General features: G+C 47.5%; 1 protein-coding gene across 1 annotated transcript; it reads left to right on the forward strand.

The window, feature by feature from the left end:
* Positions 1–2,554: 2,554 nt before the first annotated feature.
* CUNH20orf96 (chromosome unknown C20orf96 homolog) lies at positions 2,555–23,780 on the forward strand. The gene is given in 12 exon segments (XM_064382301.1): positions 2,555–2,688; positions 2,980–3,028; positions 3,614–3,731; positions 10,396–10,514; positions 14,991–15,149; positions 15,703–15,802; positions 17,024–17,181; positions 17,262–17,363; positions 17,614–17,666; positions 17,668–17,695; positions 18,660–18,778; positions 23,630–23,780. Coding segments are annotated over 12 exon segments (1,086 nt in total). The 5' UTR covers positions 2,555–2,668; the 3' UTR covers positions 23,691–23,780.
* The last annotated feature ends 594 nt before the right edge of the window (positions 23,781–24,374 follow it).

A 24,374-nucleotide genomic window follows, 5' to 3' on the forward strand; every position in this document is an offset into this window, starting at 1 on the left:
GTATTGCTATCTTTTACTTTGTTTTTTTTTTTTTAGACAGAGTTTCCCTATCGTCGCCCAGGCTGGAGTGCAATGGCGCAATCTTGGCTCACTGGAACCTCTGCTTCCCTGGTTCAAGCGATTCTCTTGCCTCAGCCTCCAGAGTATCTGGGATTATAGGCATCTGCCACCATGCCCGGCTAACTTTTTGTATTTTTAGTAGAGATAGGGTTTCACCATGTTGGCCAGGCTGGTCTTGAACACCTGACCTCAAATGATCCACCCACCATCCATCCCAAAGTGCTGGGATTACAGGCGTGAGCCACCACGCCTGACCTTTATCTTGTACTTTTTTTTTCTTGAGACAGAGTCTTGCTCTGTTGCCAGCCTAGAGTGCAATGGCATGATCTTGGCTCACTGAAACCTTTGCCTCCCAGGTTCAAGTGACTCTCCTGCCTCAGCCTCCTGAGTAGTTGGGACTACAGGCACGCACCAGCTAATTTTTGTATTTTTGGGACTAAATTTTGTATTTTGTATTTTTCTACAGGCATGTACCAGCTAAATTTTGTATTTTGTATTTTTGTAATTTTGTATTTTTGTATAGTTGGGACTACAGGCATGCCCAGCTAATTTTTGTATTTTTAGTAGGGACAAAGTTTCACCAGGTTGGCTAGGATGGTCTCGATCTCTTGACCTCATGATCTGCCTGCCTTGGCCTCCCAAAGTGCTGGGATTACAGGTGTGAGCCACTGTGCCCAGCTATCTTTTACTTTAATGGTTTCCTGGTACAGAGTTTCCCAGAAAGAGTATTGTCATACAGTGTGGTCTGCAAATGAGAGTATCCAACATAGTGATTCCCTCAGCTCTAGGGACAGCCAGGAGGGACCTGGATAGCCAGAGTGCCCAGTCTAATTGCTTTTATCCTAGCAGCTGCTTCTGTTTACTACAGTGCATTTAAAAACATTCTCCTGTGATTTCTCAGAGGCAGAAAATGTTGGGAGCTCTGGTGTGGTATTCTATAGTAATTTCCCCTATTGAAGTTTAAGTGATTTTCAATTATTTGCTCCCTCCCAATTATCTTTCAAACTGGAATTCACTTTTAAATCTATGCTCTATCTAGCAAATTTGGTGTGTAGAAAGAATTGGTGTAGGTCAAGGGTGGGAGTTACTACTTTAGCTGGGGTATGAAAGGAAAGAGGGTTGTGTGTGTATGTGAGTGTATGAGTGTGTGTGCGTGTGTGTGTGTTCCTATTCCAGATATATGCTGAAGTTATTGCAACAGGATCTGCTGATGGATGTGGGATGAGAGATGAATTAAGGATGATTCCAAGAAGAGAATCTCCGCATTTTGAGTTCAGGAAAAAGGTTTCTAGAAAAATACTGCACATTAGAGTAGCTTATAAGGGGCCCAAGTAGGCAGTTGGATGTATATGGCTGGAATTCAGGGGCAAGCTGGAGACGTGAGTCTGAGAGGCATCTGGGTACAGATGTTATTCAAAACCATGAGACTGGAAGGGAGAAGGCTGGGACTGAGCGCTGGGACACTACAATGATAAAGGGAGAAGAGGAGGAACCAGCAAAGGAGACTGAAAAGGAGGCAGGAAGCAGCTCAAGAGTGGTTTCCTGGATACTAAGTTAAGAAAGTGTTTCAGGGGAGGGAGTGATCTGTTGTGTCACATGCTGCAGACAGGTCAAATAAGGGGAGGACCTAGAAGAGACCATGGGGTTTAGCAAAGTGGAGGTCACCAATGATGTTGACAAGGGCAGTTTCAGTGGAGAGTGAAAGCTTGATTGAGTGGAGGGCAAAAATTGGGAAACAGTAGGGAAACCTCTCAAGGAGTTTTGCTTTAAAATGAAGCAGAAATGGGAGCTGGCTGGAGGGGAAGTGATCTGTTTGTTTATTTATTTAGAGACAGGGTCTTGCTCTGTCACCCTGGCTGAAATGCAGTGGCTGGATCATGGCTCGCTGCAGCCTCGACCTTCCTGGCTCAAGTGATCTTCCCCCTCTGGCCTCCCAAAGTGCTGCGATTATAGGCATGAGCCTCCGTGCCGGGCTGTGGTCAATCTTTCTAAATAGAAGAAACTTAAACATATGTTGGTATACGGATGATGCAAAGGAGAGGGAAAAGAGGATGACGTAGGAGAAAACGGGGAAAACTGCTCGGCCAATATCTTTGAGAAAATGAGAGCATAGGATTCGGTGCATACATATAGGAATTGGTCTTAGTAGGCAGTTTATACGTAGGTACAGGAGGGAGGCAAGTAGGCGAGTAAATGGTGCTGTGAACTTGTGGGTTTACTGATTCCCACAATTTTCTTGGTAAAATTGGAAGCAAAGTCTTTAGCCAAGAGTGAGGATGGCGAAGGAAGTGATGGAGGTTTGATGAGAATGGGGAAATATAATATTTTAGGATTATAGGCCGAACAAACTGAAGGGAATTCTACACCAAATTGAAAAGCGACCCGAGCTAGATTTTGCCTTGAGAGGTTAGTCCCTCTAGGCGCTCTGTAGCTGGCGTCGCGTTTCCTTGGAGACCGAGACACTAGCGAAAGCATCGGGTCTCGGGAAGTTTGAGTGGCCTGAGTTACCGCGCGATCTTCACTGAGACAAGGAAGTCGGAAAAGCCGCCTAGGCATTCTAGAAGATCAGGGATCTCACAGACTCGCAACTTCTTTTCCATTTTCCCCAATGGCGCTTGTCTTACAAAAGTAGGTAAAAAAGAGCATTGGCGGCGAGGCGGAGTGCGCATGCGTATTTCTCACCCGGCCGCTGCCCCGCCCTAGCCTTGAGGTCGACCCGATCCCGCCCTAGCCATGAGGTCTTCTGACCCCGCCCTCTCCCCGCCCTTATTTCCTTGGCCCCGCCCCACTCCCGGGGCGTTATTGTGCCCGGTGAACTGCAGTTTCGGGTTCGAGACTCCAATCCTGTTTCAAGTTTGCTGCTTGCAGCCCTTTGAACTGGGAATAATGGAAGTTCTTACCCTCTCCAACTCTTTCCAGACCCAAGCACTCTGGGACTTACTCCACAGTCCACGAGTTCCAGGTTACGGTGAGTCTTGGGGGTCTAGGGCTGGGGCGGGAGGCTCACTGCCCCTGCAGTCCACTTGCCCTCCACTCTCACTGTCGTGACTGCTCCGCGGATATAGGCTGGAGACCTGAATTCCATTCCCAGCCGGGTGACACTTTGCTGTGGGACCCAGAGCACGCCTCAGAACCTAATTTTTCTCCTCTCACTGTCTTATCAGAATGTAAGGGTATATTACATTGTTCTCTTATTCATCTGATTGCTACTCTGGTTTCCTGAGGGTGGATGTTGGGTCTTTTCCATGCCTTCTGTTTCTTACAGTTCTTAGCACCTCACAGCCTGGATGTGCTTAGTAAATTCTGGCTGGCTGATAAAAAAAAAAGTGATAGCTAACATTTATGGAGCACTCACCACATGCTTCATAAATATCATCTATGAGAATTCTTGCTCCAACCCACAGATGTAGGTTTTATTATTATATCCACTTTACAGATGAGAAAATTGAGGCTCAGAGAGGTAAAGTCACTCGTTTGAGGTCACAGATATCTGAAAAGGGTGGAGCTGGGATATGAACTCATGGTGCTATGTCACTGGTTATATATTTTGTAGGATTATGTTCTATGGCAGCAGTCCAAACAGAAAACCAAGCCATCTACTCTGCCTCCGGTCCGACAAGTCAACAGCCTTAATACAAGCAAAATGAAGACTTTGACTAGGGTCCAACCAGGTGGGCAGAGGCACTTGGGAGCTGGTGTGGGGCTTGGAGACAGGATAGAGTGGCTGCTCTTGGCTTTTGGGGACACCATCCATATTAGGGTGGGCTAACTGATGTAATAAACAATGCCCAAATTGCAAGTGTTAATATAGAAGTTTATATCTCATTTATGTCTCAGTGCATTTGTGTATCTGAGGAAGGTGACATTCTGTTTCATATGGTCATTCAGGGATCCAGGTTCCTTTGACCTTGTGGCTCTGATATTTTGTAAGGTCTTGCTGGATACTTTTGCATCCAGCTGGCAGAGAGGGAAGAGAGAGAACAAGAACATGGAAAATTATGTGGGCATTTTTGGGGAGGGTCCAGATTTGAAGTGGCAAATGTTACTCCTACTCATGTTTCAAGGGCCATAATTCAGCCACATGACCTCTGTTAACCACAAGGGAAGGTGGAAAATGTAGTGCATCTGTGTTTCCAGGAGAAAAAGAAAACGGGGTTTGGTGAACTCATAGAATAATCTCTGCCGCATCATTATCATGATTTCCAGGGGAGTTCTGAGGCCTTGGGTCAGGCTCAGGCAGACATGGGGTCAGATTTTGGCTCTGCCATTTACTCACTTGGAAAAATCATTCATCTCTCTAAGCCTTGGTTTTCCCATTTGTGAAATGGGGACACCAATACCGCATAGAATTGTTGTGAGAATTAATAATATTTAATATTTCTTTGGTATCCTGAAATGAACTTCGTGGACAATATAGCATACTTATGTATATACCTATGTATAAAATCACTCACACCACCTCATTGCCTCCGAGTCAGTAATGTTAGATCAGCTCCCCTGTGGGCAACACTCACCTCCAAAAAGGATATGGGAGAGTAGAATTGCCAGGTTGCCCTGCATCTCACCACCTTGTTTTACCTCACTGATGCTGGGTGGGGATAGAGGCTCAGGTTCCCACCACGCTCTACTGACATAGGTAGGCTGGGGGAGGGGAGCAGTGAAGCCCAGAGGTGACGAGTCCCACCTTGTGACACTTCCTGAAATCTTGTCACTGCTGGACCCTGTTGACACTACCCTAGAGAGAGAGTCAGAGCACTGCCTTCTTCTGCCAGGTGGGGAGAAGACGACCTCCCCACTCATCCCTGCCAGACCTATCCTAATTGGGGAATCAGCATCACCAAGCAGGGAATGAAAGATCAGCTCCCTGCTGGACACTGCCAACACTTCCCAGTGATGGAAAGGGAATAAATCCACACAAATATTCTCAATGGGTTTTTCAGAAAGGGGAAAAAAATTTCAATGGAGGAAGAAAGCCTTTTCCACGGGTGGCGCTGGAGCGATTGGACATCTATAGGCAAAAAATAAAAACGAAATTTGATTCAAGTTTAACAGCAAATATAAAAATTATCTCAAAGATAAAATAGAAATTAAATGTAAAATGTGAAAAACTTTTAGAAGAAAACAGGAGAGAAAAATCTTTGGGGCATAGGGCCAAGTGAAGAGTTCTTAGGTATCACACCAAAAACGACCCATAAAAGAAAAATGGATGAACTGGACTGCATCGAAATTAAAACTTTTGTTCTGTGAAAGACTTTTCTCTTTTCTTTCTTCCTTTTTTTGAGACAGAGTCTCGCTCTGTTGCCCAGGCTGGAGTGCAGTGGCGTGATCTCGGTTTTCTGCAAACTCTTCCTCCTGGGTTCAAGTGATTCTCCTGCCTCAGCCTCCTGAGTAGCTGAGACAACAGGCGTGTGCCACCACACTTGGCTAATTTTTGTATTTTTTTTTTTTTTTTTTTTTTTTTTGAGTCGGAGTTTCGCTCTTGTTACCCAGGCTGGAGTGCAATGGCGCGATCTCGGCTCACCGCAACCTCTGCCTCCTGGGTTCAAGCAATTCTCCTGCTTCAGCCTCCTGAGTAGCTGGGATTACAGGCACGCGCCACCATGCCCAGCTAATTTTTTTTTGTATTTTTAGTAGAGACGGGGGTTTCACCATGTTGACCATGATGGTCTCGATCTCTTGACCTCGTGATCCACCCGCCTCGGCCTCCCAAAGTGCTGGGATTATAGGCGTGAGCCACTGCGCCGGGCCAATTTTTGTATTTTTAACAGAGACAGGGTTTCACCATGTTGGCCAGGCTGGTCTCAAACTTGTGACCTGAAGTAATCCGCCCGCCTCAGCTTCCCAAAGTGCTGAGTCTATAGGTGTAAGCCACTGCACCCAGCCTTGTAAAAGACCTTTTTAAGAGGATGAAAAGACAAGCTATAGACTTGGAGAAAATATTTGCAAACCATGTGTCTGACAAAGGACTACTATGTAGAATATATCAAGAACTCTAAAAACTCAACAATGAAACAGACAACTCAGTTAGGCAATGGAAAAAAGACAGGAAGAGACATTTCACCAAAGGAGATATACAGATGTCAAATAAGCACATTAAAAAGATGTTCAACATCATTAGCCATTAAGGAAATGCAAATTAAGCCACTGCACACCTATCGAAATGGCTAAAATAAAAAAAATAGTGATAACACCAAATGCTAGCAAAGAGGAGAAATCAGATTGTGCACAATTGCTTGTGCGAAGGTGAAGTGATACAGCCACTCTGGAAACCAGGATGGCAGTTTCTAAAGACATTAAACATGCACCGCCTAGCAATCTGACCCAGCATTTTTGCTCTTGGGCGTTTATTCCAGAGAAATGAAAACTTATATTTACACAAAAGCTAGTGTGTGAATGTTCATGGCAGCCTCGTTCATAATACCTCAAAACTTGAAACAAACTTAAGTCCCTCATGGGTGAGTGTTTAAACAAGCTATGTTGCATCCATACCATGGAAAACTATGCAGCAATAAACCGGAAAGAACTGTTGATATATTCAGCAACTTGGATGAATCTCCAGAGAATTATGCCAAGTAAAAGAAAAGCCAATCTCAACAGTTACATACTGCATGATTCCATTTATATAACATTGTGGGAATCACAAAATTACAGAAATGGTGAACAGATTAGTGATTGCAGGGGTTAGGGACAGATTGTGAGGAGGGTGGTAAGGGGAAGGAAGTGGGTGTGGTTGTAAAAGGCAACAGGCAGGATCCTTGCAGTTATGGAAAAGTTCTGTATCTTGCCCATCTTAATGTCAATATCCTTGTTGTGATATTGTACTGTACTTTTGCAGGATGTTGCCATTGGGAGAAACTGGGTAAAGGGTACATAGACTCCCTTTGTTTTGTTTTCTTTCTTTCTTTCCTCCCTCCCTCTCTCCCTTCCTTCCTTTCTTTTCTTCTTTCTTTTTCTTTTTTTTTTTTTTGAGACAGAGTTTCCCTCTGTCACCCAGGCTGGAGTGCAGTGGTGTGATCTCCACTCATTGCAACCTCTGCCTCCTGGGTTCAAGCAATTCTTCTGCCTCAGCCTTCCAAGTAGCTGGGATTACAGGCACCCACCACCACGCCTGGCTAATTTTTGTGTTTTTAGTAGAGATGGTGTTTCATCATGTTGGCCAGGCTGGTCTCAATCTCCTGACCTTGTGATCCATCTGCCTCGGCCTCCCAAAGTGCTGAGATTACAGGCGTGAGCTACCATGCCTGGCCCTTCTTTTTTTCTTTCCTTCCTTCCTTCTTTCCTTTTTTCTTTTTCTTTTCTTTCTTTCTTTTTCTTTCTCTCTCTCTCCTCCCTTCCTCCCTTTCTCCCTCCCTTCTTTCCTTCCTTCCTTCCTTTCTTTCTTTTTCTTTCTCTTTCTCTCTCCTCCCTTCCTCCCTTTCTCCCTCCCTTCTTTCTTTCCTTCCTTCCTTCATTTCTTTCCTTCTTTCTTTCTTTCTTTCTTTCTTCCTTTCTTTTCTTTTTTTCTCCTTCCTCCCTCCTTTCCTTTCCTTTCTTTGTTGTTTTTTGAGGCAGAGTCTTTCTCTGTCACCCAGGCTGGAGTGCAGTGGTGTAATCTTGGCTCACTGCAACCTCCAACTCCTGGGTTCCTGCCTCAGCCTCACAAATAGCTGGGATTACAGACATGTGCCACCATGCCTAGCTTATTGTTGTATTTTTAGTAGAGACGGGGTTTCACCAAGTTGACCAGGCTGGTCTTGAACTCCTAACCTCAGATGATCCACCTGCCTTGGCCTCCCAAAGTTCTGGGATTACAAACATGAGCCACTGCAGCCAGCTTCTCTGTATCATTTCTTAAAACTGCTTGTGAATCTGAGCTATTTTGAAATAAAACGTTTAATTATTAAAACTACAAATCTTCCTTAAGCATTTAAATTCAACTCAAGAATCTTTCAGTTTCTATAAACACTTGTAAGGGGGTTTTGGAACTTGGTTAATTAAATTCTCCTAAACCTTTTAAGCCACATCTTGAAATTTAACCTATCCATTTTCATTTTCAAATAGTTCACTTGTCTGATTAACAAAACCATTGGATATTTACATAATTCTTATATATCTAATACATAAAATTCTAAATATGGGCGTGGTGGCTCACGCCTGTAATCCCAGCACTTCGGGAGGCTAAGACGGGTGGATCACCTGAGGTCAGGAGACCAACCTGGCCAGCATGGTAAAACCTTGTCTCTACTAAAAATAATAATAATAAAAAAATAGCTTGGTGTGGTGGCAGGCACCTGTTATCTCAGCTATTTGGGATGCTGAGGCAGGAGAATCACTTTAAGCTGGGTGGCGGAGGTTGCAGTGAGCCGAGATCTCTCCATTATTGAACTTCAGCCTGGACCACAGAGCCAGACTCTGTCTCAAAAAAGAAAAAACTTGCTGAGAGCAGTGGCTCATGCCTGTAATCTAGCACTTTGGGAGGCTGAGGTGGATGGATCACGAGGTAACGAGTTTGAGACCAGCCTGGCCAACATGTTAAAGCCCTGTCTCTACTAAGAATACAAAAATTAGCCGGGTGTGGTGGTGCATGCCTGTAATCCCAGCTACTGTGGAGGCTGAGGCAGGAGAATCGCTTGAACCCGGGAGACGTAGGTTGCAGTGAGCTGAGATCGTGGCACTGCACTCCAGCCTGGTGACAGAGCAAGACTCTGTCTCAAAAAATAAAAATTAATATAGGTAATCTTATGTTCTCTTAAGTAATAAAATTAATTTATACGTATTTAATAAGAGTGTCTTAAACCTTTCAACTTAAATCTAAATCAAAATCCCACTTACACATTAAAATTAGAATCACAAGATTAACCTATTAATCATTCTATCTCTTAAACAATATAATTAAAAACCGGATATATACAGGTAATTTATAAATTAAACACAAAATTAACTTACTTCATCATCTCCATAGTTAATGCCAGCATTTCTCAGGATGAAGGACATTGATCTATTAAAGAGATTAATATATTTCCTAGATAAATTGGGTTGTACCTGAAGCAGGGATTTTGGTGGGGACTGAGTAGAGCTGGACCCACCAGGGTGATTAGTCTCATGTCATTGCAGGACAGGCGGAGAGGAAACAGGGATTCTAAGAATATGTCTCCCAAATGCCTATACGCCCTATCTGGCAGAACCACAGCTCTGAGAGTGTTCAGAGACGGCCAGTTGGAGTGTTGCCTAGTTGCTGTGCCTTCGTCCCGTGTTGTGCTCCCAATTCTCAGGTCACTAGAAGTAAGAGTAACAACTGGTAATGTGTATTCAGCTCTGAATATGCATCAGGCACGATCCCAAACACCTTTAAGGTCTAGTAACTTCTTACTTCATCTTCACGAAGACCCTATGAGGTAGACATGATGATTATTCCTATTTTATAGGTGGACAAATGGAGGGACACAGAGGTCATTTGACCTGCTTGAGGTCATACAGCTAACAGAAGGCAGAGCCTGGATTTACTTTTTTCAATTTTTAAATTCATTATATATATGTGTATATATATATATATATATATATATTTTTTTTTTTTTTTTTTTTTTTTTTTTTTCTGGTCTCGCTCTGTTGCCCAGGTTGGAGTGCAGTGGTGTGATCTCAGCTCACTGCAACCTCCGCCTCCTGGGTTCAAGTGATTCTCCCTGCCTCAGCCTCCCAAGTAGCTGGGATTACAGGCACCCACCACCATGCCTGGCTAATTTTTGTATTTTTAGTAGAGACGGGGTTTCACCATGTTGGCCAGGCTGGTCTTGAACTCCTGACTGCAGGTGATCCGTCCTTCTCTGCCTCCCAAAGTGCTGGGATTACAGCTGTGAGCCACTGCGCTTGGCCAAGAGCCTGGATTTAAACCTGGACAGTCTGGGTTATTAGTTCTTGTTCCTAACCCCTACCCATCTGGCCTTCTGTCAATCAGGTTGGTGGCAGAGCAGGGATTTGGGCTCAGGCCTGCCAGACTCTGGTCCTCCTGCTGTCCTGTGCTGCAGCAGCTACTGAAAAGACACACGGAGTGGGAGTTCCTGCCTCTCTTTCTGGCTGGACAGTTGAGAGCGGGGTTCCTGGCTGCCCCACCTCCCCTCTGTCCATGCCCGTAGTCACTGCTTTTACCTGGGCCTGTCCCTCCCTTATATCGAGGCCCAGAATAGGTCCTCAGAGCTTAGTGAAGGGTGTGAGTTTCACCTTCAGTCTAGTGTCACATTATAAGGCAGCCAGAGGTGGGGCCGGGGCCTGGGCCCCCTCTCATTACTGGTGTACTCCAGGAACCTGGCCTTAGGCCTGCCGGGACCCTCACTCTCTCCCCGTCCTTCTGTCTACCCCTAGTGTTGCACTCCATGCCCACTATGGTGGTGACAAGCCACCAGCCAAAGAATCCACGAGAACTGCATAGAAGCCAGAAGTCGGACCCTGGGAAGATGCAGGCCAGAATCCAGTTAATGAAGGTATGAGATGCATCTTCCCTGGACATTGGGCCCAGGGTCGGGGGATGGGGATGATGGTTCTAGCAAACATCTGCTGAGCACTTCCTGGGTGCCAGACTTGATTCATTCCTTCCTCCCAGGAATCCTGTGAGCATGCTTATCTTCTTTACTATTTTAGAAACCAGGAAACTGAGGTGCAGGGAGATAAATGACATGCACCAGGTCACACAGCCAGGAAATGGCAGGATCAAGGGTCAAAGCCAGTTAAATAAAGCACTTGCTGTTCTGTTTAAGACTCAAGAAATAATCAGAATTGCTTATTTCATTGCATTAGGAACACAATCTTATTTATCTTAAAATTTCCAATAACTTGGCCGGGTGTGGTGGCTCACACCTGTAATCCCAGCACTTTGGGTAGCTGAGGTGGGTGGATCACTTTAGGTCAGGAGTTCAAGACTAGCCTGGCCAACATGGTGAAACCTCGTTTCTACTCAAAATACAAAAATCAGCTGTGTGTGGTGGCGCACACCTGTAGTCCCAGCTACTTGGGAGGGTGAGGCAGGAGACTCGCTTGAACCTGGGAGGCAGAGGTTACAGTGAGCTGAGATGGTGCCACTGCACTCCAGCCTAGGGGACAGACTGAGACTCCATCTAAAAAAAATTTTCCAGTAAATTAAACTTTAATACAGTGCACTTTGAAGCAAGGCTTAGAAACTGACAATTAAAATTTTCACATCAATTGATAACAATTATAGGTAATTAATTTCCTCACCATACGTTGTTTTGTGGCTTCTGTAATTATCTGAACAATGTTTCAAAGTATTTGAAATGCCTAAAGGAAGACGAGTCTTTAGCATACATAGCAGAAAGTAAAATACTAAGTATTATAAAGACTACAAAATACTATAGAATAATTCTTCAACAAAGTTTTTAATAGCTCAATGAACAATGACTACTATATAAAGAACAAGGGAAAATAGAATTTTCTTTGAAACCTTTTTTCCCCATTTAACCTTCTCTCCTGCGAAATGGTTTAGAGGTGGCCCAGTATTCTTAAAGGAGGAACTTGTATTTCTGTTATTTTTATCCTAACTTTAGAGGGGCTTATGTGTTTTTGATTGATATAGAAGCTGAACCTGAACAATGTGGCTCTAAAATGTGTGCTCCTAACCAGTCCAGTTCTTAATACTGTCTCTTACAATCTTTCATTCATTTAGTGAGTCAACAAATATTGATGGAGCACCTACCATGTGCCAGGTTCTGTTCCGAGTGTGAGGCTTCACCGGTGATGTGGCCTCTGACCTTAGGGAACTCACATTCTGTTGGATGGGGGAGACTGACAATCCATAAGAGAAAGAGTTTTAAAATGATGGGCTGGGCACGGTGGCTCATGCCTGTAATCCCAGCACTTTGGGAAGCTGAGGCGTGTGGATCACCTGAGGTCAGGAGTTTAAGACCAGCGTGATCAACATGGAGAAACCTCATCTCTACTAAAAATGCAAAATTAGGTGGACCTGGCGGCACGCACCTGTAATCCCAGCTACTCGGGAGGCTGAGACAGGAGAATCGCTTGAACCCAGGAGGAAGAGGTTGCGGTGAGCCGAGATTGCGCCATTGTACTCCAACCTAGGCAACAAGATCAAAACTCTGTCTTTAAAAAAAAAAAAAAAAAGCCTAAGAATAAGATTAGGGAGCTAGAGGCATGGAGGAGGGAGTGTGGCAGTAATTGTTTTAGTTAGGGTGCTAAGGAAAGACTGCTAAAGTGGGTGACATTTGAGCTGAAACCCAGGTGGTGCTGGTTGAGTGGTCCCATGACTTGGAGAATAGCATATTTCACAAGATAATTCTGGGTATCTCTTCTGGAGATGTGGAGACAAGATAGTAGAGTGGCTTGGAGCCCCGACTTTAAGGATGACAGCTCTGCTATGTGTGACCTTGGATAAGTTACTGAATTTAATCCTTGGTGTACACATTGATTGATTGAGATAGGGTCTCACTGTTTCATCCAGGCTGGAGGGCAGTGGCATGATCATGGCTCACTGGAGCCTGGACCTCCCGAGCCCAAGTGATCCTTCCACCTCAGCCTCTCTGAGTAGCTGGGACTATAAGCATGCACTACCATGCCCAGCTAATTTTTGTAGAGATGGGATCTCCTTATGTTGCCCAGGCTGGTCTCAAACTCCTGGGCTCAAGCAGTCCTTCCACCTTGCCCTTCCAAAGTGCTGGGATTACAGGTGAGAACCACCATGGCTGACTGGTGTCCCGTTTTATAAAGTTGGCCTAATAATAGTGCCCGTCTCTTTGGGTTGCTGTGAGGGTGATGTGCTGATGTGCTGCAGTGCGTGTAAAGGGCTTAGCACAGTATAAGCCACATAGGAAGCACTCAATACATCAGCGTGGTTACTGTTATATGATAAATCAAGGACCTGAGGGCTAGGAAGGGGTAGTTTTAGTAAAGGACGGAGAAATGAGGAAGAACAGGAACAAATAAAAGAGCAAATATTTATGGCAGGGTTAGAGGGTTAGAGCCAGAAACAGTAGTATCAGCTATTGCTCACCAAGTACACATGAGTGCACTCTCACTGAGAGGCTTGTGAATTTTGTCCCATTTATTTATTTATTTAGTCTTTGTTTTTCAGAGACAGGGTCTTGCTCTGTCACCCAGGCTGAAGTGTAATGGCACAATCAGAGCTCACTGCAGCCATAAACTCCTGGCTCAAGAGATCCTCCTGCCTCAGCCTCCCAAGTAGCTGGGACTGTAGGTGCACATCACCATGCCCAGCTAACCTGTTAATTTTTAAAAATTTCATTTATTTACTGACTTACTTTTTGAGGCAAGGTCTTGCTCTGTTACCTGGGCTGGAGTGTGGTGGCACAATCTCGACTCACTGCAGCCTTGATCTTCTGGGCTCAAGCAATCCTCCTACCTCAGCCTCCTGAGTAGCTAGGACTGTAGGCATACACCAGCATGCCCAGGTAATTTTGTCCACTTTTTGCAGAGATGAGGTATCACTATGTTGCCTAGGCTGGTCTTCAACTCTTGACCTTGAGTTATCCTTCCACCTGGGCCTCCTAAAGCATTGGGATTATGGGCATGAGCCACCACACCTGTCCAATCTCATTTATATTTTATGGCAGCTCTGTAAAACAGGTATTAGTTCCCTCACCTTTAGAATGAGTACAAGGAGGCTCTGAGATGTTAACTAACTTGCCCCGGTTCTCTTAGACTCTCTTAGATGGTAAGTGGCTGAGCTGGGATTTGAACCAAGGTGCTTCTAGGCTCAACATCCAGCTCTTAGTCACTATGTGGTTCAGCCATGCCTTGCAGTTTTAAGCCTACTCAGTTCTTGTTTTAGTATAGTGGAAAGGCATTGGGACTCAGAAGTCTGGCTTTCCAGTTCCAGCCCTGCCACTTCTTGACTGTGTGACACTGGGCAAGTCATTAAACACTCTGAAACTCCACTTATCAGCAAAATAAAGTTAGTAAACCTAGGGCTGCTGGAGGGTGAACCGATAACATGTGCCACCTGCAGAGCAAGGCACGGCACCTGGCCTGGCATGTAGAGGGCCCTCAACAATTGTTATTGTTATTGTTATTATTACTGTAGGTTTTATGCACCTGCTGGGTGTAACCTTAGGGGAGTCACTTAACCCTTAGACCCTCCTTGTTCTACTGGGGCTGTTGTATGAAATGAGAGTACTCAGCTCCACGGCCTGCCAGGAAATGCTGACGCTTACCATCCACTTTGCCTCCCCTGCTTCTCTTCCAGACATGGTGGTAGCTCTGCTACCTTCTTACCTTCCTGGGGCATTTATTATTATTATTATTATTATTAATTATTATTATTATTATTGGGACAGAATCTTGCTCTGTCACCTAGGCTGGAGTGTAGTGGTGTGATCGCAGCTCACTGCAACCTCCGCCTCCCGGGTTCAAGTGAGTCTCCTGCCTCAGCCTCCCCAGTAGCTGGGATTACAAGGATGCGCCACTATGCCCGGCTATTTTTTGTATTTTTAGTACAGACGGGCTTTCGCCATGTTGGCCAGGCTGGTCTCGAACTCCTGACCTCGTGATCCACCCACCTAGGCCTCTCAAAATGCTGGGATTACATGCTTGAGCCACCGTGCCTTGCCCTTACTATTTCTATATTTCATTGATTCTGAGAAGCCATTGATATTAAGACACATCTTTATTTTATTTACCCACTAAAAATATATTTGTTGATTAGATGATTACACGCCACGAATTATAAGATGCACCTGCATCTCAGGGATGTGAAATGATGGGTACACGTGCGTTTCAGAACGGACCAGAGTCCCGGAGCTCCTCGGCAGCGCAGACAATGGGAAACCGCCGCCCAGCTCGGGCCGCGTTTACCAGCGGAGGCCGCAAGGGGGCGGGAGTCTGGCAGGGTTGGGGCGGGGGTCTACGGGCTCTCGCGGGCTCCGGCCTAGCAGGGCGCAGCGCCGCCTCTTTCCTCTTTCCTTCTCCCGCAGACGATGCTCAGGAACCGGCAGACCTCTCTGCGAGAGCTCCAAAGCCATGAGAACTTCCTCGCCAAGTTCAACGAGGAGATGATCGAGAGCATCCAGGACATGGAGAACAGCACGACCCTGAACGTGCGGGCCATGCTGCAGCAGCAGGACATCCTGACGGTGAGACCCGCGCGTCTGCCCTCTGCGCTGGCCGTGCCCGCCCTCCTTCCCTACCTCTGCTCACTCGGGCGCCCTCTCCTGCCTTTCCCCGCCGATTGCACATGCTGCTTCCAGCAACTGGAAGACGCATCTCTTCACTCTTCACTCCCCTCCCCTGGGCTTTGCAAGCAGACGGAGGTGGGGGTTTTGTCCCAACGCGCCAGCACTCACTGGCCAGGAGACTCTGAGTTAACTTTGCCTCCCTGAGCTCTGTGAAATGTAGCACCCGTCCCAGAGGGAGTTTACCTGGCACATATTGTACTCGTGCACCAGAGGTAGCTGCTACCACCACCAGCGTTTGCAAACACCTATACGTGTAATAGCAGGCGATCTGTATGTATTTATATAGTCCTTACAACAACCCCATGGGTGGGCACTGTTATTATCCCCAGTAGCCTCTGGTCAGGATTCTGGGAGTGGGGTTGGGATTGGGGACTCCTCTGAGGAAGTGCAGGGTAGCTGCCTCTGAGAGCCAGCAGAGCCTGTGGGTGAGTTGACCCCACTCCTCCCACAGACCGTCATCGACAGCTTGGAGTACTTAAACAAGAAGAGGCTGCAGCAATTGAAGTCTGAGCTCCAGGAGTGGGAAGAAAAGAAGAAATGCAAGACGAGCTGTAAGAATCCCTAGTCGGTGGAGTGTGGCGGCTCATGCCTGTAATTCCAGCATTTTGGGAGGCTGAGGCGGGTGGATCACCTAGGGTCAGGAGTTTGAGATCAGCCTGACCAACAGGGATAAACCTCGTCTCTACTAAAAATACAAAATTAGCCAGGCATAGTGGTGCACACCTCTAATCCCAGCTACTCAGGAGACTGAGCCAGGACAATTGCTTGAACCCTGGAGGTGGAGGTTGCGGTGAGCCAAGATCTCGCCATTGCACTCCAGTCTGGGCAACAAGAGCAAAACTCCGTCTCAAAAAGAAAGAAAGAAAGAATCCCTGGGTGAACTCCTCGACCCTCCCCCCCGCTCCTTGGGGAGGTCAGCAGCAGGGCATTCACCTTGTACTTGCCATTCAGAAACCCTCAGGCCCGTCGTCTCCCTTCTAGGCAGACGAGAAGGCTAAGATACAGAGCGAATAGCCTGCTTACTCAGCACTTAGCTGTTTCCAGGCCCCATGTGTCTGCACTGTTACAGGCACACAGTCATAGCTACGTGGAAGCAGGGAAACTGTCCTCCCATTCTACAGGTGAGGAAACCGAGGCTAAGAGAGGTGAAATAGCTTGTGGAAGGTCATATAGCTAGGAGCCATAATCCAATCCTAGCTTGTCTCCGTTTCCTGCCAAGGTTCTTCTGGGAGTCAATGGCTGGGCTAGAATCCAGGACTCCTGGCTTCCATCCTGTCTGGCCTGTGGTTCCTTTTCCCTGAGCAGACTACACACCTGCTGAGCGGAGGGGCAGTGGATTAGGCAACCCCAGACACTGGGGATCTCTCTCTGGAGGAAGAAAGGATAGACTTTGTCTTAATCCTGTTGTGGGTTGTGTCTTGGGAACCCCTGTCACCCCATCTCCCTGGTCTCAGTTCCTTGAGTGTATCTCTGGGGAGACTGAAGTCCAGAGAGGGACAGTCTTGGTGAGGGCCACACAGCAAGTCAGTAGCAGAGTGGGGACTAGTCTAGAGATCTTGTACCAGTTTCCTTTCTTTTTCCTACCCAGCATTATCTCTTCTCCTGCAGGGGTGCAAAATGCTCTAGAGCCTTAATATTTAACCACCTCCCAGCCCTGTGTGAGCCTCAGCCCAGACTCCAATTTATTGGCAAGGAGACCTTGCCTCCTGGGAAGGGTCCTTGAGGGAAGGTCTTGCCTCCTGTCCCTGCTGACCTCCCTAACCCCTCCCCAGATCTGGAGCAGCAGGTGGAGCAGCTGAATGCCAAGATTGAGAAGACCCAGGAAGACGTGAAATTCCTGAGCACTTACATGGACCATGAGTATTCCATCAAGTCTGTCCAGATCGCCACCCTCGTGCGCCAGCTGCAAGAGGTTAAGGACAGCCAGCAGGTAGGGGAGCCCCTGCCCCTGCCTCACTGGACCATGTGGGTGGCAGGGCTGGTGGCCAACACCCTTCTGCTGGCTCCCAGGATGAGCTGGATGACCTCAGTGAGATGCGCAGAAAGGTCCTGAAGTCCTTGTCCGACAAGATTCAGAAGGAGGAGAAAAAAGTTCTGAGTTCTCTGGTGGCAGTGAGTAGCCAGTTGCTGTGGGGGATGGGGGATACAGGCCCCACCCCCGCCCCGCCCTCTTCCCCATCCTCTGCCTCCAGGCCCCACCCCCGCCCCGCCCTCTTCTCCATCCTCTGCCTCCAGGCCCCACCCCCGCCCCGCCCTCTTCCCCATCCTCTGCCTCCAGGCCCACTGGAGCCCCATCGGTCTCTACCATGTTCTGCTGCCCAGGAAGAGGCACCTGGGGGCCAGACCTCTTCTTCCTTCACAGAAAACCCAGCATCCCCATGAGAAGGCTCTTCTACAGATGGTTTGGGAAAGCCAGGCTGAAATGCATTCGCAGGTTCAGAAAAGTGCGTGGGCAAGGAAGGTGGTGGTCCCTGTAGGGGAGCAGTGGGTGGGCGGTCCCCACGGCCTGTGGGTGTGAGCCAGGCCTCTCCTGATCTGGTGCTTAGGAGGTCTCTAACTCCGGTGTGGGCCTGTCTCCTTGCCAGTGCCATAACTGTCACTTGTCATTCATCTAGGAAGGGGATTGGCACTGACCTCGGCCTTGCCTCATTAGCCAGCATCGCTGGCTCCAATCCATTTGCACCGTCATCAAGCATCATGCATTCAGCTATTAACCACCATGCATCTTTACCCCTTGATTCTTGTCCTTGCCCAGCACCCGTTATCAGTGTTAATGAACTTCACCATCACTGCCTTCTTTTTTTTTTTTGAGACGAAGTTTCGCTTTTGTTACCCAGGCTGGAGTGCAATGGCGCGATCTCGGCTTACCGCAACCTCCGCCTCCTGGGTTCAGGCAATTCTCCTGCCTCAGCCTCCCGAGTAGCTGGGATTACAGGCACGCGCCACCATGCCCAGCTAATTTTTTGTATTTTTAGTAGAGACGGGGTTTCACCATGTTGACCGGGTTGGTCTCGATCTCTCGACCTCGTGATCCACCCGCCTCGGCCCATCACTGCCTTCTTGAATTAATTTTCATTATCTTGCCCCCTCATCAGTTTTTAATGTGCACGCCCTTCACCATCTCTGCCAGCCCCACTGATTCCCATGATGGAGCGCTCCCTAACCACTTTGTAACCTGTCTCCATTCTCCGTGACCCTCACCTGTTGCAGCACCGCTGAATAGTGTCACTAACTTGAGAGTCAGCCTCACCCTGCATGGGAGGTCCCCTCTCTGGAGTCCAGCAAATCCAGTGACAGAGCCCATACCATTCCCCAGATAGCTTTGCTCCTTGTTCATTTTGGCCTTTCTCTCTGTGGTTGGGGGCCATTTGGCTTCTCACTTCTCCCCTGCTGTGCCTTTCCTCTCAGTTTATTGGCCAGTTTGAGGAGACTGTGCCTGTATTAAGGGCCGAGGTGGAAGAGCTCCAGGCCCAGATCCAGGAACCCCGAGAGGTTGTGTTTGAGGATGTTCTGCTTCGGAGACCCAAGTATGTGATCGTTTTGCCACTGCCTCGTAGACCAGCCACACACTGGGCTCACAGAGGCTCTCTGTTCTTGGGGAAGGCAGCCTAATGTGGATGGCAGAACCCTGTATGGGGAAGGCAGCCTGATGTGGATGGCAGAACCCTGTATAGGGAAGGCAGCCTGATGTGGATGGCAGAACCCTGTATGGGGAAGGCAGCCTGATGTGGATGGCAGAACTCTGTATGGGGAAGGCAGCCTGATGTGGATGGCAGAACCCTGTATGGGAAACCCTGGGTTTCCACCTTGGATCTGCCACTGACCAGGGGCAGATGTGACCTTTCCCATCTCTGCAGAGGCCTCTGATTCCCATCTGTACACGGCAGGCTGGGTTATGTAATCCCTGAGGACCCTTCCAGTTCACAGATTCCATGTGTCAGCCAAGTGAGTACAGCCTTCCACTTCTGCCATTTGGAGGAAGGCAGAGTTGAGTGGGGTGGTTGGCTTCAGGGAAGAATAGCCTAGAAGACACTCCACAAGGAGAGAAGGATGTCCTCTTCACTTGGCAGGTTTCTGGGCCCCAGGGGAAGGATTTCCTCCCCAAACCAATTCTTTGCCTGCCCTCCCTTGGAGCAAGCCCTCTGCGGTTGTGTTGGGGTCACCCAGGCTTTCCTCTCTATGATGACACCACAGGACCATGCATAGCAGAGCCTAGCATTTGCGAATTCTTTAATTTTTCATCTTCATCTCTGTCTGTCTCTCCCTCCCATCCTTTTCCTTCCTTCTCCTCTCCTGTCCTATAGCTGTCTCTTCTTTTTCTTCTGTTTATAAAAACAACAACAGCTGGGCACGGTGGCTCACACCTGTAATTCCAGAACTTTGGGAGGCCGAGGAGGGCAGATCATGAGGTCAGGCGATTGAGACCATCCCGGCCAATATGGTGAAACCCCATCTCTACTAAAATACAAAAACTTAGCCGGGCGTGGTGGCACATGCCTGTAGTCCCAGCTACTTGGGAGGCTGAGGCAGGAGAATTGCTTGAACCCGGGAGGCGGAGGTTGCAGTGAGCTGAGATCGCGCCATTGCACTCCAGTCTGGTGACAGAGCAAGACTCTGTCTCAAACAAATACGAAAACAAACAGCAACAACAACAGCAAAATACTATCGGATTTATGAAGTGCCTCCGAATGCCAGGCACCATGTGAAGAAAACAGTTCTTACCCTGCCCTCATGGAACCAAAGAGGGAACTGGACGTGAGTTGATAACGGACCACAAATAAATGTGGTGTTGCAGCGGAGCCTGGAGCTACTGAGTAGAATGCATGCCACTGCGAAAGTGACTCTTAGGACAGCGAGGCTGGGCAGTCAAGGAAGGTTTTCTTGAGGATGTGACATTTGAACTGAGCCCTGAAGGATGCATAGAAATTCACTAGGTGGAGGGGACTGATGGGGGAGCTGAAGGAAGAGCAGTTCTAGGGGGTGTGCGAGGGTCTCTGTGGGATGTAATAATTAGTCACCTGTTGTCTTTACCTGAGCTCTGAACACAGTGAATGAGACTGAAAGGGGTAAGGCGCATGTGGGCGGGGTTATCACCTTTATTCTGGTAAAGCTAATCTTACGGACTGTGGCTTATATTTCTAGGCATGTTGGCCTCTGAATAGTGAACCCAGAATTAGGCAGATTGAGCCACCCAATTGTGGTGGAACTGGACTCGTGTGGAGCCAGGCCTTGGGGCAGAGAAAAGCAGAGTCCTTTCGGGTTGCTTGTTGCTAAGAGAGGAAGGGACTGTGCTCCTTACGTCCCCTTCCTCTCCTCACACTCACATTCCAGTGGTCATACCCCCTTTCCAAGAGCAGAATATAAAGGGGCAGAGAGAGGCCAGAAGCAATACTCTCATGGATGCCTTTCCACGTAGAAGGGAACACCAGGAGCAAGGAAGCAGTTTTGCCCTCCTAAAAAGTGGAAATGGCACGCTGTTCAGCAGAGCCTCTCCAACTGGAACATGCCTAGGAAACACAGGGAGATCTCGTTAAAAAGCAGATTCCAAGTCATAGGTCTGAGTGGGGCTCATGATTCTGCATTTTTATTGTTGTTGTTGAGACAGAGTCTTGCTCTGTCACCCAGGCTGGAGTGCAGTGGCACCATCTCAGCTCTCTGCAACCTCTGCCTCCTGGGTTGAAGTGATTCTCCTGTCTCAGCCTTCCGAGTAGCTGGGACTACAGGTGCATGCCACCACACCTGGCTAATTTTCATATTTTTAGTAAAGACAGGGTTTTGTCAAGTTGGCCAGGCTGGTCTTGAACTCCTGACCTCAAGTGAGCCACCTGCCTCAGCCTCCCAAAATGCTGGGATTGCAGGTGTGAGCTACCATGCCCAGTGTGATTCTGCATATCTTTCTTTCTTTTTTTGACACGGAGTTTCGCTCTTGTTGCCCAGGCTGGAGTGCAATGGCGCAATCTCGGCTCACCAAAATCTCCACCTCCCAGGTTCAAGTGATTCTCCTGCCTCAGCCTCCTGAGTCATGGGATTACAGGCATGCGCTACCACGCTTGGCTTATACTGTATTTTTAGTAGAGACGAGGTTTTTCCATGTTGATCAGGCTGGTCTTGAACTCCTGACCCCAGATGATTCTCCAACTTCAGCCTCTCAAAGTGCTGGGATAACAACTGTAAGCCACTGTGCTCGGCCCCGATTCTGCATTTCTAATTGACATGGAGCTGAGTGAGGCCAGTGTGGTTGGAATGCGGAGTGATAGGGAGAGTGGCAGGCAGGGAGCAGGGCAAATCAGTTCCTAGGGAACTCCGTGCAGTGCCCTATAGGCCAGGATTTTCTGCCTGATCCCAGAAGCAAAGGATCTTAAGCCACATGGTGACATGATCAGATTTGTATTCAAGAAAAGTCAGTTTGAAAAGAGCATGGTGGGCTGGGTGTGGTGGCTCATGCCTGTAATCCCAGCATTTTGGGGTCCCAAGGCAGGAGGAATGCTTGAGCCCAGGAGTTCGAAACCAGCTTGGGCAACATGGTGAAACCGCATCTCTACAAAAAATACAAAAATTAGCCAGGCATGTTGGCGTCTGCCTTTAGTCCCAGCTACTTGGAAGGCTGAGGCAGGAGGATTGTTTGAGCCAAAGAGGCAGAGGTTGCAGTGAGCCAAGATCGTGCCACTGCACTCCAGCCTGCCTAATAGAGCAAGACTCTTTCTAAAAGAAAAGAGCATGGGCATGAGATTGGCGAGGAGTCTGAGTGGCAGCTGGAAGTCCAGTGGGTATGAGGGCAGTTGTCCAGGGGAACGTGGGGAGTGGCCTGGCCAAGTATGTGGCATAAGAGATGGGAAAAGTAGATGGGTTAGAGAAATATTTAGGAAGCTAAGAAGGACTTGTACGACTTGGAAAGTACAGGAAAGGGAGGGGTCAAGAATAACAGCTGGGTTCCTGACTTTTGCAGAGGGGTGGTGGTGGTGCCAAATGCAGAGATTGGGAAGGCTGGGATGGGGTGAAGGACGTGTATGTAGGCATAGCCAAAAGTTCACTTGGAGGCAGGCATGGTGGCTCACACCTGTAATCCTAGTGCTTTAGGAGGCTGAGGAGGAAGGATTGATTGGGTTTGAGAGTTTGAGACTAGAGGGACAACATAGTGAGACCTCCATTTCTACAAAAAATTAAAAAATTAGCCAGGTGTGGTGGCACATGCCTGTGTCAGGATACTTGCAATTTACAATACTATTTGTCAAAAAAAAAAAAAAAAAAAGAACATAAAATCCCAGAAGTATTGAGCTGTGATCTTATCACTGCATTCCAGCCTGGGTGACAGAGTGAGATCATGTCTCAAAAAAAAATTCAGTTGATTTGGGCAGTAGGTTTGGTTTATGTGAGGTACTAAGGTGGAGTCATTGGGTGGGCAGTTGACAAGGTGAGTGTAGGCCTCAGAGGACAGATACTGGCTGGAAGTAGAAATTTGGATGTTGCCAGCATAGGGATGAATTTTTTTAACTATTATTATGAAAAATTTCAAATATAAAGAAAAGTAGAATGGTATAGTGAATAGCTATTTGCCCATCTATATTTAGAAATTGTTTTTTTTCCATATTGGTTTCATGTTCATTTATTTTTTATTTTTTTGGCCAATAGTATTATAAATTGCAAGTATCCTGACATTTCATGCCTAAATACTTCATGTGTATCAGTAGATTATTGAAACCATGAGAAAGGATGGTCTCCTTGGAAGAGAGTGAAAAGAGAATATAATCCTTCAGCAAATTCAATGTTTGTGCTGGGGAATCCATCTCTTTTGCTAGTTTCATGGAAATAATAATGCCTGTCATTTACTGAGCACTTACTACATGCTAGCATGGTCTCATTGAATCTTCCCACCAATGACTGAGGTTAGAATATTAAACCCATTTGACAGATAAAGAAACTGAGGCTTACCTGGGGTCTGGCACTTAAGGAGTGCTTTTCACTTAAGTGCCCACTGAAGGAGTGAGGCTGGGAGAGTAGAAATAGCTTGTTCAAGGTGACACAGCATCAAGTTACCAAACCAGCCGTCCTCACTCCAAAGACAGTGATCGTCTTGAGGGGCCTCAGCATTTCAGAGCTGAGTTCCTGCTCCCTCTTGACCTCAGACTTGTCAGGGGAACATTCATCCTGCCAAACTAATTTCTTTTCCATTTTTGATGTGTCTGTGTGCATGCTTGTGTATGCACAGTTGGGCTTTGAGTGGGGCAATCCAAAAATACAGATTGTATTTTGAGATTGCCCCTGACCCAACTAAGTACCAGAGTTCTAAAGAGCAGGACTTCCCTGAGTGGGTGTTTCCATACCCCCGGCTCTGACACCCCTGCTGGCCTCTCATGCCCCTCTGTGCTTCCTCCCATCAGGTGCACCCCAGACATGGACGTCATCCTCAACATTCCTGCAGAAGAGACACTACCCTTCTAGATGGCAGTGCCATGGGCATCCCCTCCCCTCCCCTCCTGCTCTCTTCCCAGCACCTGGTGCCTTGGATCATTTACTTACAGAACCAGGTCTCCATTCAGACCCTGATCTACAGTCCCTCCCTCCCTCCCTCCCTCCCTCCTTCCTTTCCTTCCTTCCTCATTCCCTCCTCCTCTCCCTCTCTCCCTTCTTTCTTTCCTTCCTATAGTTTTTTCCTCTCTTCTTCCCTTCCTTCTGGTTGGTGCTGCTGGACCAGTTGGGAATTTCCAATTAAATCTGCTATTCCTTTTTACCGATAAAGCTGGATTTGCATTTGCTTTTTTGTGAGTATCTCAGAGTCCCCAGCTAGGCCTTTCAGAAGGTGTGGTGGGAACAGACTTTGTCTTAAGATAAGGGGCAGACAACTGTGTTCACTGTATCTGGGGCTCGAAAGTTCTCCAGAAGAAGTGCTAGAGCAACCCCTGCCCGAGTCTCCGTGGCTCTGTGGCTCTGGGCCACTCCCTTCTGGGGCAGTGGGAGCCCAGCTTCTCTCCAGTCTGTGCCCAGACATGTTGAGGGCATTGTCAGGGCTGACAGACTTCTTGAGTTTAATACGCCTGGGAACTTGCTGGGCCTCAGTGCTTGGAACAACTCAGAAGGGCTATTCTGGCTCCAGAACTTCCTGTAGGCTCGGCTGCCACTATCCTT

This window comes from Aotus nancymaae, unplaced genomic scaffold (assembly GCF_030222135.1).
Source record: "Aotus nancymaae isolate 86718 unplaced genomic scaffold, 86718_ANA_hifiasm-v0.15.2.pri h1tg000029l, whole genome shotgun sequence".
In the NCBI taxonomy this organism is placed as follows: Eukaryota; Metazoa; Chordata; class Mammalia; order Primates; family Aotidae; genus Aotus; species Aotus nancymaae.